Raw genomic sequence first — 12,377 nt, forward strand, 5'->3', positions numbered from 1 at the left:
AGGAGGCCTCTCCCTGCCTCTGGCCTGGGAATCCACCTCCGTGGGAGCCCCTGGAAATGGCCTCTTTCAATAGGTAAGTGGGAGCAAGGTCTTATCCTCAGCGGGGGACATCGCTGGGGGCAAGGCCAGTGGGTGGGTGGGGAGGTTTCTGTGGCAGTGAGGCCTCCTGTTGATTGATTCACCCAATTAATCACAGCCAGCAGCTGGGGAGGGGGTAGGAAGGGGGTGAAAGGAAGAGGAGCCCACAGCCGGGAGGCTCTGGGAGGTTGGCAGAGGTCTGCACCTGCCTGCAGCCAGCCCTCGAGCCCACTCCTCTTCCCTCCTTTCGGAGGGGCCAGAGCAAGGGGTGCAAAGGACTCAGTTCTCAACCCTTCCCCAGCTCTCAGGGAGCCCCTCCCACAATCCCCAGGACTCTGCCCCACTTGCACCTCCGCAGGCCCCAGGGCACAGGATACTTTCCCCAACTTTTGGGAGGCTGGGATGTCAGGAGGCCTGGGCTGACTGTCTCACTGGCTTGCAGACAAGACCCTGCATTTCAGTGGAAAAGCAGCAAGAATGGTGCCCCCTCCAGGCAGACCCAAGGGAGGCATCGGTGTGAGGGGCTTAAGCTCTGTACTGTGGGTTTAAACCTTGCACCTCTGGATACATGTGGGCCTCAGGCAGATCACTGAGCCTCCCTGCATCTGGAAGTTGGGGTGAGTCCCCTCAGAGGGGGCGGGGAGGAGGAGTGGCCCCTCTTGCTGGGCAGCCCCCACCCTCCACCTGCTGCCCTGCTGTCCCAGCCTTCAGGATCCTCCCCAGCTTCTGTGGGCTCCCAGGTGGACCTGGGCCACCCCTGAGAGCTCAAGGCCAGCTCACAGCCCACAGGCTCAGGACGGCATTGGGCAGGCCTCTGGGCCCACCTGGTCCCACTCCCCATTTTTATGGAAACAAAGACTGAAGGTGTGGCCCCAAAGGAACCACCTCTCCTCCAGTGCCCTCACTGCTGGGAAAAGGGTCAGCAGAGTTTGGGTCTCCCCTACAAGCCCTCTGAGCTGTGCATGCTACAGCTGAGGACATGGGGTTGACGGGCAGGCCCCCTCCAACCCCGTCCACCTTGCCCTGTCTAGCTCTGTCCAAGGCTCTCTCCAGCTGGCTGATCACTTCCAGGCACAGCTGTGCTGCTGAGGTCTCGGGGACGACTGAAGGTCTTTGAAGGCCACTTTGGGAGGAGCGAAGGTGCATGGACACCAGGGACCCTGCTCACAGCGAGTCTCCCTGCCCCATCCCTTTCCGCATTGAGTGGGACAAACTTGCTTTCATTTGGGGGATCGCCATCTGACTATTCCGCTGGTCTTGGGGGGTGCGGAGATCAGGTGATGGGGAGGGGCTTCTCCACATGGCGCCCCTGCCCCAGCTCTGAGGGACAGCACCAGAGCAAGTTTCACCAGCGTAGGACACGCAAGCCCCGCCAGGAACAGGGCCCCAACCTTGGTTTAATGCTCTGCTACTGCCGTCTTAAAGTTCCTTTTCCATTTCTTATTTTGCTTTACTTTTTATTAGAGATGGGGTCTCCCAGTGTTGCCCAGGCTGGTCTTGAACTCCTGGGCTCAAGCAATCCTCCAGCCTCAGCTGGAGGATTCAAGCTCTGTACTGTGGGTTTAAACACTGGGATGACAGGTGTGAGCCATCTCGCTTGGCCTTTGGAATTCTGACTACTTTTATCTTCTAACTTGTTTTGCGGGTGCAGGCCAATGGCATACAGTAACACTAACATAAGCAAAGGAAAGCATGCGCAAGGTACCACATGTACGTCCACCTTCACTCGTTCCCCCACTCAAGTAGTGCATCCACGATGCCCACAGACACCAGGCCACACAGAAAAGGTGCCAGGAACCCACGGCAGTGCAAGGCAGCATGTCACACTTATGCAAAAGCAAGCCGGGGGTGCTGATGGCCACGGAGCAGCCACGTTTTCCATTTAAATCCAAACTTGCTAAGGACACAGAAGGAAGTCAGTGGTGTTCTAACGAACATGCAGGACACGTGCAGGGAATCTGGCATGTCCTTTCTTACTTGTGCGACTTCTCCATGTTCGCCGAGCTCTCTTGCTGATGGATCTACCCACCGTGCCTTTTGTCTCTGAACTTGTCCCTGCCTTCCTTCCTCGCTCATCAGCAAGCAGGAGGTGGAGGGTGCTGGTGGAACCAGCCTGCATCAAGGAGTGAAATCAAGACAACTGATTTCACTTTTGTGCAGTTTCCACTGTTTTAGTGGCAATGAAATAGACGCCTGTGCCAGGACAGAACACACATTGTGTCATTCCAGCGATTCCGTATAGAAGTTAAATGCTCTTCTGCTTGCATTTTAAACTGGCATCACATAATATAAAGATGGATGACTAAATTCACGCTAGCCATTTAAATTCCTAATCTTTCTTACTCAGAATGGCATTAAATAGTGAGTATAAGAAGTAAGCATAAAATAGTAAGTCAAGAGGTTGACCATAGAAGAAAGAAAAAAATTTTATATTTTAGCATCTTTAGCATCCCATCACAATCACCTTCTCCCTGGAATCAGTTTCTGACTTCCAGGTGGGGACTAGGCCTGGACCATGAGCTCCTGGCAGAGCCCTGCTGCCCCCACAGCAGAGCCCAGGACAGGCTGGCACCTGGGCCAGGTGAGGCTCTGTCCAGGCTCACTGATCTCAAATGCTGAACTGCTAAGGATGTCATGTCCCCAAAGGAGGCACCAGGCTCAGCCTCACTTCCTGGAAGGTGTGAAAATTGCAAGAATGTGGAAGTGAAAGAGTCCAGGGTTTAAATCTCAATTCTCATCATTTTCAAGCAGTATGGTGTCCAAGGGAGAGAAGACAACCATGGATTCTTAGTTTCTGTTTCTGGTTGAGCCAGCAAGGTCCGTTCCTTATCCCTCTTTTCTACTTATCATTAGAGACAGAAACTAAAACCTTGGCTTTAGGTTGCTGAGAGCCTAAAATAAAACGACAGCAAAAGAAGGTGAGTTGGACAAGCTTGTCTATGACTTCAGGCACTTCATCTCTCGTGGGCACTGGGTGAGTGGCCGTGTGGGGTGGGGTCTTCACAACGCAGCAATCAGCAGCCCAGTGTGCCCAGGAGACTCGCCTGTGGTCCTGGTTATCAACCACGGCTTTCCACTCTCAAAAATGTCCCCGCTGAGACAGCAAGTTACATGGTTGCTACAAGTCCTGTCTCCTGGTGAGATGCAGTCCAGCAGCACTACATCCTCTGAGCGGCATGTGCCAAGTGGGATGAACTGGAAAAGGACTGCATTCGGGGAAATGCCTGTGTGAAAGGAAATACACAGGAAGGAGCTGGCAACCGGCGAGGGGAAGCCACTAGACCACGATGCGCTCTGCCCCAGCGAAGGCGAGGGGATAGCCTGGACCTAGATTGCTGTGAGGTCTATGGAAGATTCCACAAGCTTGCTGGGTAGTTCTCGAGGCAAACTCAGAAAGGGAGTCCCTTGTTTCCCTGGAACGGATCTGTCTTGGTATCTCTGTCACACTCTTTAGGTGGGCCTGGTGTCAACCCCATTTGCAGGTGACCCCAAACTTGATCAAAGGTCCGCGTCTGGCCCCCCATACCCTGTCCTACAGGAAATACAGGGACAGGTTCCCAATAGCAACAGCCAGAACGGTGCCATCAATACCATGCACACGGCGGCTCAGTGGAACAAACATCTCCGCTTCTTCAATGCAGACACTGGGGGAAAATTGCTTACAAGATGCTTAAGAGACCTATTAAGCAAACTTGATGTGTGGACCTGCGGTGCATCCCGATTCTATAAAGCCAACTGTACAAAACCACAAGACCCCGTGAGGACTGTGCCCTTGGCTGGGTCCCTGATGATATGAAAGAACAGTGGTTCATTTGAAGGGGTGATGTTTTTGGGGTTTCCTTTAGAGGCACACATGAAACATTACGGGTGAAAGGATTCAAAGTCTGGGATTTGCTCCAAAGTCATGCAGGGATGGGGTGGGGGATGGATGCGGCAGGAAGGGCCTTGAAACTGGTGCTGCAGGCTTCCCAGGGCCCACCTGGGGCCCAGTGCGTCCTCCTCCAGCCAGACTGTACAATGGTTGGATCCTGTGTCCACCACTAGGACCCAGGCTTCACGAGCACGGGCTTGTGTGGCACACGGATGCATCCTAAGTCCTGGCACAGAGACTGCTCAACAAAGGCCTCGGTGCTTTTGCATATGTTTGAAATTGTCCATAATAAAATGGAAAATGGGAAAACAAAAATGGCAGCACTACTTACCCCTTGCAGAGTTTTGTCCACTTCGTGCCAGTGGGTGGCAGTCCTCTCCTCTGCCTTGGCCTTCCATGGTTTCCCGCCTACCCGCTTCACCTGCCCAACAGCCCCCTGTGGTTCTGGCAGCTGTGGACCTTTCCTTGAGGTCAAGGTGTGGAGCCCTAGGGAGAGCTCAGGTCCTGTGACTCAGGGAGGCCACCGACCCGGGTGTGGATTCTGGGAGAATGTTGTGGGAGGGCCCTCCATGGGTGGCCATGGCAATGTACCCCCTCCTGTCCCTTGGCCAAGGCCAGTTGCCTGAGCCCTGCAGCCCCAAGCCACAGCTGGTCTACTGACCCCAGCTGAGCCTGGTCCTCATCAGACCAGGTGACCCCTGACCCCCGCTACAGACTCGGCTTTGACCTTGGCTGCTGGCTGAGGAGCCCCCACCCAGACTGAGGCTGGAGCTGGCGAGAGAGGAGCCCTGAGCTCCTCTGGTAACAGGGGACCTGGCCAGCCTGACGTTGGAGACCCACGCACACTGGCAGCCTGTGTTGCCATGGTTATTCGGGAGCCAGCTGCTTTGGGACACCACCAGCTGCTCCCACCTCGCAGGGCTCCCATGGCTCTGTCTTTCTGAAGGAAGGAGTGCCTCTGCGCCCTAGGGCAACCAGGGGAGCCCCACAACCCCTCCCCCACCAGGGCACTAAAAGGGAGCTTTGGGTACAGGGAGACTTCAAAGCCTCCTAGGCCCTGAGTCAAAGGTAGAGCCGTGTGATATCCCGGTGCCAGCTCTCTGACTGGGGGAGCCTGGCGCAAAGCTTTCAAGCCTTCCTTGTTCCTTTCAAGAGCCCCTCTCAGGATTCAGGTGAGCAGAGGCCTGTGGGGCCTCCCCAGTGTGAGCAAAACCCAAAGCCAGCGAGAGGGCAGCCTCCAGACACCTCTCACTAACTCCTCCCAGAGGCCCCTGAGGTGGGTCTGGTCAGTCCCATTTGCAAGTTAGGCCACTTGCCCTGGGCTGTCCAGCTGCCACAGCAGTGGAGATCTGAGCGTGTGGCCTGTGCGGGAGCCCATGCCCTCAGCCCCACAGCAGGAGCTCCCTGGTCAGACCATCTCAGCCTAGCCCCACACCCAGCACTTACCCAGCCCTCGGGGTGGGTCAGCAGCCTCCAGCCTGCCGCTTCCAAGCCAGCAAGTAGCCCTGCCTGGACAATCCACCAGCCCACCACCTCCTGGAGGACGCCCCCAGCCTCACAAGGTGTCCCGATGGCTCCGCTATCAACAGCCTGGCTGGACTCCAGATCTCACCCAGACCCACCCTACAGAGGAGGCAGCAGGGTTCAGGGAGTAGTGACCACAGAAGTGTGGCCGTCACCTGGGAAGTGTAGGTGACAGGAGCCACTGGTAAACAGAACTGATTTATTTATAAAGTTCACGCTCCCTTAAAGAGGTGTGCCCCACACACGCTTCTCCCTAGCTGTCACGGGAGCCTCACGCCAGGGACCCCGCCCCTCAGAGACCACTCCTGTCCAGATCTTGGCCTGCATGGAAAATTCCAGATAGTGGGGGCGGGGGTCCAGGTCATCTTTATTGTGCCCCAAGTCAAGGGTTCTTTGTACAAAAATAGGTCAGTTTGCCAGCAGTGTCCCTCCAGCAGCTCAAGTTAATGTGTAGAAAATAGATTCTCTGTGCCCTTAGAAAATCCTCTCCCCTCCGGAAAAATCTGCAAGTGTTGGTGCCCCCGCCCCACTGCAGTCGAGAAGTGTGGGGAGGGGCGGCATCGGAGGAAGCCGCCAGCCCTCACAGGGCCAGCTCCAGGCCTGTTTCCACCGGGCGTTGGTCAGGCTGGGCCGGACGGTCGAGGCTGCGTCGACGGTGGTGGCGCGGGGGCGGGGTCCCCGGCTCGCTGGGGGCGGAGCGCGGACCGGTCCACCTGGCGGGCTCCCCGGCGATGAGCGCGTCGGCCGCTCGCTCGGCTTCCGGGGCTGAGGCTGCAGGGGGAAGGTGGGGAACCGAACGCGCGTCAACGCGGGCGCTGGCCCGGGGCAGACACCGCCCGGGCCGGCCCTGCCCCCACCTCCCCCAAGCGAAGTCGGCAGTTTCGTTTGCTCGGTTGGTTTTGGAGTCTTGAGTCCGTGGGTGCCGCGACTCGGTCTGAGACAGGGCGGGGGCGGGGCGGGCGCTCGGAACCGCGGTGAGTCAGGGCCCCGCGCCCCGCCGACTCATTTCTGCCGCCCCGGCCCGGGAGCGCGATTTGCAATGCAAAGTCACCCCGCCTCCAGCATCCCAATCTGCCCCAGGATCCGCCGGCACTCGAGACCTCAACGGCCCGACGGCCGCTCCCCTCCCCTCGTCTACCCCTCCCTCGTCGGCGGCTGAGCCGCGAGGGGAAGTTTTGCAATCCCGGACAAACAAACGCCGGTCTTGCACAGGCTTGAAAAAGTTTGGGGGAAATGAAGAGTGAGCAAAATCGAAGCCCTCGCTGGGGCATGGCGCTCGGCTTCGCGGGCTCCTGGGGGCGCGACCCGCCGGGCTTGCCCCCCACACCCCATCCCGTCCCTCCACCCCGGCCCCCGACCCTCCCCACTCACTGCCGCCCGGCTGTTACCTCATAGGTCGAGGGCGCTCAGTAGCCCCCTAACCAGCTGGAGAAGTCGAGCAGCTCGCGCTCCGCGGGACTCAGCGCGCCCTCGCAGCCGCTGTCGTCCGACGAGTAGGCGGAACGCGGGGAGCCGGGCTCCGAGCTGCCCCCGCGGCCCGGGGACGAAGAAGCGCGGGAGGGCGAGGCGGCGACCGCGGTGGTCCCAGGCTGCCCGCGGGGCGCAGACGGCCGCACAGCCGGCGGCCGCAGCCCTCCCGCCAGCGCGTTGCGTACGGCGTCGTGCTCGGCCAGCAGGCGCTGCAGCGCGCGGATGTACTCCACGGCCGAGCGCAGCGTCTCCACCTTGCTCAGCTTCTTGCTGGCGCCGCCGTGCGGCACGTGCTGCCGCAGCGCCTGGAAGCCCAAGTTCACCAGCTTCACGCGGTTGCGCTCGCGCTCATTGCGCCGCGCTACGGCTGCTGCGCTGCCCCCGGTCTCTGCGGTGGCCGGTCGCCGCCGCCGGCTGCAGCGCAACAGTTCCGGGGACGCGGGTCTCCGTCGGGCAGCGCAGCTGCCAGGGATGCGGGGCGCAGGGGGCGCGGACCTGGGCAGTGCGCCGCCGTCCATTGCGCCTGCATCCACCCGCCCGCTCCGGGTCCCGGCGCGCCGCAGGAACGTGCAGGCAGAAGAGCCAGAGGCGAAGGGGAAAACGGTGGCGCCCCAGGGGGGCTTCTGGCACGGCGCCGCCAGGAGACTCCCCAGGGCACGTGTCCTAGGTCGCCTGGAGCCTGGGGACAGGAGGCCTAGTGGTGGCGGGCCGTACGCGCCAGGGAGCGTGGGACGCTCGTGTCCCGCGCGTGCGGCTGGACTCTCCCCGGTCTCCGCAGGCGGGGCGCAGGCGGCTCGTTTTTAAATGTATAGATAACCCTCCTCCGCGCCGCCGCCACCTCCTTTCTCACGCCCTCCTTCTTTGCCTCGCCCTCCTGCCACGCTTCGCCCTCCCCCTCGCGCGATCACATTCTGTAAAGCCCAAAGCCTGCGCGTGTCCCCCAGCCCATCCCCTGGGCGCAGTCCACAGATCCCCAGTGAGCCCAACTGGCGAAACCTGCGGGTACCCGGTGCGCCCCCTTCTCCCGGCAGGTGCTCAGTGCGCCCCCAAAGCAAGGAACGCAGGCCCTGAATTGAGCCTTCCCGTACCCCTACCCTAATCCCGCGCGCAGCCCCGCAAGTCCCAAGAGCTGCCAGACCTCCGCACGCGCAGCGCGCGCTGTGGGAGGGAAGGCGTGGCCCTGGCGACAACACGGTTGTCTGGAAGGCGCGCTAGACCCCCCGGGGCAGCACGCGCGGAGCAGTCCACACCCGCGGCCCGCCCTCCTGGGGCCGAGGAGGCGGGGGCCAGGGTCTCAGCCAATCGTGGGCCACCCGTTTGGCCAATCGCGCAGGGCGCGGCTCCACGCCCGGCCCCATTGAGGAAGCGCGTACGCGCGGCGCGTGGCTCGCGGGGAGCATCGCTAACAAAGCTCGGTGCATACTGGGCCCCGCCCTACTCCTCGCCCCCGCGACTGGGCTGGGCGAGCTGTCCCCAGGCGCACCTATGTCCCGAGCGCGCCCCCACCTGTGCGTTAATCTACTGGGAATGGGGGTGGACTGCGCCTTACCTGAGGCGGGGCGGGGCTTAAGGAGCGGTCGCGACTGAGGCCGGGTAGGAGGTTCAGGTTCCCGGGGCGCCTTCCGCAACCCGCCCCACATTCCCCGTCCCTCCATGCGCACTCTGCCTGTGGTTTCCGTGCGCCCCGGGCCTGAGGGCTTTGGAGAGCCTGAAGGTTTGCACCTGACCGCCTTGTGCCAGGACGGCGGTCGGGTCCACGCCCTCCCCCAGCTTGGCTCTCTACATTTGCAGTATCCCTCACTTCCACCCCGTTCTGCCCTCCTGTTCTCTGTCGCGCTTCCCGTCGGTGCCTCTGGGATTTCACAGCCCTAGCTCCTCTTTCTGTGACCCAGGCTGTTTTTCTGCACCCACCTCTCCCCTGAGGGCACTGAGATTGGGCCATTGGCGGAAAGGTCTCTGGGAGCAGCACCCTTCCAGGGGAGGTGGGACGTCGAGAGCTTCTCCCTAAGAGATGCGGGGAAACGGTGGAGTATGAGAGTGCAAGCACTGCAGAAATGCGAAAAATGTAGTGTTAACGGAAGAGTTTAGGTCCTACCTCACTGTCCGGGAAACGCGTGCCCTCGGGGAAGCCTTTGCCAAGCCGGTTTTTCCCGAAGGTGACCAGATGCTCCTGGGCCACTGCTTGAGACCTCAGGGAATGGAGCTTTTTGTGCACCCAGCTGCCTGGAGCTGCTTTCCTGTTCCAACTGGAGGAGGTGAGGCCCAGGACCCCTCTTGGGAGCCTGGGAGCAGATAGCGACTGTTTACTGCCAGCCTCGGGGTGCCCACCTGCTCCGATTACCCTGCAGGATGCTGCTGACTGGCCCACCTGGGCCCCTAGCACACCTGTGCCCTGAGCACGCCTGGCCCTCCTGCCTTGGGAGGGGCCGGAAAAGTGGCACGTATTTGGGAGCTGGTGGGCTGCAGTCTCTATTTGGCAGAGGAGGAAGCCGACTTGGAGAGAACCCCGGATGTGCCCACTGTCATTCCTCCGCCCAGTGGAGCGATCCAGGCAGAAATCGGGGCCCTGGGTCTGAATCCGGGTTCTCCAACCAGGGCAGAGGCGGGCTTTCCTCTACTCCCTGTCCCTGGTCTGAGACCCCATTCATCCCAGACGGTCACTTGGCAAATCACAGCCTGTCATGGATTGTCCTGCCCTGCTTCCGCTGCCTCCCTCCTTCCCCTCGTCAAGGCTGCAAGATAAGAATCCAGGAAAGATCCTGGAACCCTGCAAACGGCCTTGGCAATCCCTCCTGGACTTTCACCTCCTGGGCTGGGAGCCCCTCCGTCATCTGTTGCTGTGTAAGCAGCCACCAGGATTTTAACGGTCTGAACAATGATTTATTATTTCTCAGGATTTTGTGGCTTGACGGGTGGGCCCTCTGCTGCTCTGGGTATGGCTGCATACACCCTGGGGGTCAACAGGGACGAGGGGTACAGCGACTAGGTTGCTCTCTGTCCCGTCTTCACCCGAGTGCCTCCACAGCTGGTAAGATCTCCGGAGCAGGACCTGTAAGGCCTCTCCAGATCACCCCAGAACTTCCTGTCTAAAAACTCAAGCCTCTCAGCGCCCAGGCATGGCTTCTTGCTACCCTGCCCCCAGGCACAGTCCTGCACTCACCTGCGCCTGCTGTGCCATGGCCAGGCCAGTCCCCCACCACCGCCCACACCTCTCTCCACCTTCATCCTCTTCCCAATCTGGTCCTCCCACCACTGTGGAAACCCCATCTGCCCCCAACGCCTAGCTTTGAAATAATAATTCCCTAGAGACCTGTGTCTCTCCCTCCATCGGCCCCTGCTTCATTCCTGGGTGCCACCGGCTGTGCAGCTTTTGACGCTGCAGCACCCTCCCTTACTTTGGAAGCAGGCTGTCTCCTGGACTGGTGGGTCTCCATGCTATCTGGGCCGTCTTCTCTGGCACTCTTGGTCTCTCAGTCCATCCTGAGAAGCACAATTCAAAATAGCCCTATGTCTATCAACAGATGAGTGGATAAACAAAACGTGGTCTAGAATAATGGAAGGTTATTCAGTGCTAAAAAGAGACGAAGCTGTTTCTTGCCATGATGTAGGTGAACCTCGAGAACATGAGGTCGAGTGAATGAAGTCAGACACCAAGGACCACATAGCATGTGACTCTCAGTCTATGAAATGTGTGGAGTGGAGAGATTCACAGACAGGAGATTCGTGGTTACCAGGGACTGGGGAGTGAGAACAGAGGGATGGGGGTGACCGTGAAAGGGTACGTCGTTTCTTTCCCAGAGCATGAGAATGTTCTAACATGGCCTGTCCTGTTGGCTTCACAGCTCTGTACAACACACACACACAAAAACCACTGAAATGTACACTTTATGGAATGTGAACTGTATCTTAATAAAGCAGTTAGAAGATCTTCGAACATAAGCTTGCGGCCTCATGAGGCCTTTGCCTGGGCACCCTGGCACCTCTCCCAGGCTCTACCTACCTCCAGCTCTTCATCCCTGAGCTCTTGAACAGGGGTAGGCAAACTTTTTCTGCAAAGGACCACATGGTAAGTATTTTTGGCCTTGCCGGTCACATGTCTCTGCCACGAGTCCTCTGCCTTGGGGAGCAAATGCAGGCATGGGCAGGGAAGAAATAACAAAACACAAAACATGCTTCCTAGTCACTGAAACTTGAAGTCCAGGTCACACTCACTGTTACAGAATACTCTGAATTTTCAGACTGTGGTTCAATACACATGACATAAAATGGACCTTCTTAACCATTTGTAAGTGCACGGTTCCGTGGAATTAAGTGTATTCGTGTGGCTGTGTAGTCATCACCACCATCCATCTCCAGAAGTTTCTCATTTTCCCAAACCGAAAGTCTGTCCCCATTAAACACCAGCTCCCCATGACCCTTCCCCCAGCCCCTGGCACCCACCATCCACTCTCTGTATAGATTTGACTACTCGGGAGACCTCATGTAAGTGGAATCCTGCAGCATCTGTCTTTTTGTGGACTGGCTTCTTACACTGATGGTGATGCCCTCGGCTGCATCCATATTGTAGCCTGCATAAGGATTTCCTTCCTTTTTATGGGCGAATACTCTTCCACTGTATGGGTAGACCACGATGTTGATCCGTTCCTCCATCAGTGGATACTTGGGTGGCGTCCACCCTTGGGCTATTATCAATGATGGTACTATGGACACGGAGTGCAAATATCTCTCTGAGACCCTGCTTTCAATTCTTTTGGGGATAGACTGAGAAGTGGAGTTGCCAGGTCATACGGCAAACCTCTGTTTAACCTTTTGAGGAACTGCCATGTCGTTTTCCACATTCCTGCTGCACACGAGGTTCTAACGTCTTCACATCCCCGCCAACACTTGGTGCTTTCTGGGTTTGTTTTGTTTCTGTTTGTTTTCGAGACAGAGTTTCGCTCTGTCTCCTAGGCTGGAGTGCAGTGGCACAATCTTGGCTCACTGCAACCTCTGCCTCCTGAGTTCCAGCCATTCTCTAGTTTCAGCCTCCCGAGTAGCTGAGACTGCAGATACCTGCCACCATGCCCGGCCAAATTTTTATTTTTTGTGGAGATGGAGTCTGACTATGCTGCCCAGGCTGGCTGAGGTGATAATAGTTTTCTGATGATAGCGAATGGGTATGGATTTTAATTTTTTAACCACTTAAGAATTGAAAGAAAGTTCCTAGCTTTGGGGCAATACAAAAGCAGGCCAGGGGCTGGATCTGGCCTGTGGGCCTTGGTCTGCTGACAGCTGCTCCAGAGGACTGGTATGTCCATGTGACACTTGGGCTGACCCTCATCCTCCTGCAGCTCCTCAAACTCAGTTTGTTGCAGGTTTCCTTTTCTCTAAGGAAAGATCCCTCTGCAGAGAACACCAGGTTGGCAGTGTGGGTGCTGCCCTTCCTCTCCCCTGT

At 58.3% G+C, this 12,377-nt stretch overlaps 1 protein-coding gene across 1 annotated transcript; it reads right to left on the reverse strand.

The window, feature by feature from the left end:
* Window positions 1-5,658: 5,658 nt before the first annotated feature.
* ASCL2 (achaete-scute family bHLH transcription factor 2) lies at window positions 5,659-8,138 on the reverse strand. The gene is made up of 2 exons (XM_033205969.1): window positions 6,862-8,138; window positions 5,659-6,244 (listed from the first exon to the last, which is right to left on the reverse strand). Exon 1 carries the CDS (start codon window positions 7,459-7,461, stop codon window positions 6,880-6,882), a length of 582 nt encoding a protein of 193 aa, XP_033061860.1. The 5' UTR covers window positions 7,462-8,138; the 3' UTR covers window positions 5,659-6,244; window positions 6,862-6,879.
* Between the last annotated feature and the right edge of the window lie 4,239 nt (window positions 8,139-12,377).

This window comes from Trachypithecus francoisi, unplaced genomic scaffold (assembly GCF_009764315.1).
Source record: "Trachypithecus francoisi isolate TF-2019V2 unplaced genomic scaffold, Tfra_2.0 Lachesis_group8, whole genome shotgun sequence".
In the NCBI taxonomy this organism is placed as follows: Eukaryota; Metazoa; Chordata; class Mammalia; order Primates; family Cercopithecidae; genus Trachypithecus; species Trachypithecus francoisi.

Excerpts from the sequence above, each read along its gene's own strand:
- ASCL2 (XM_033205969.1), bottom strand. The coding sequence starts at position 7,461 with ATGGACGGCGGCGCACTGCCCAGGTCCGCGCCCCCTGCGCCCCGCATC.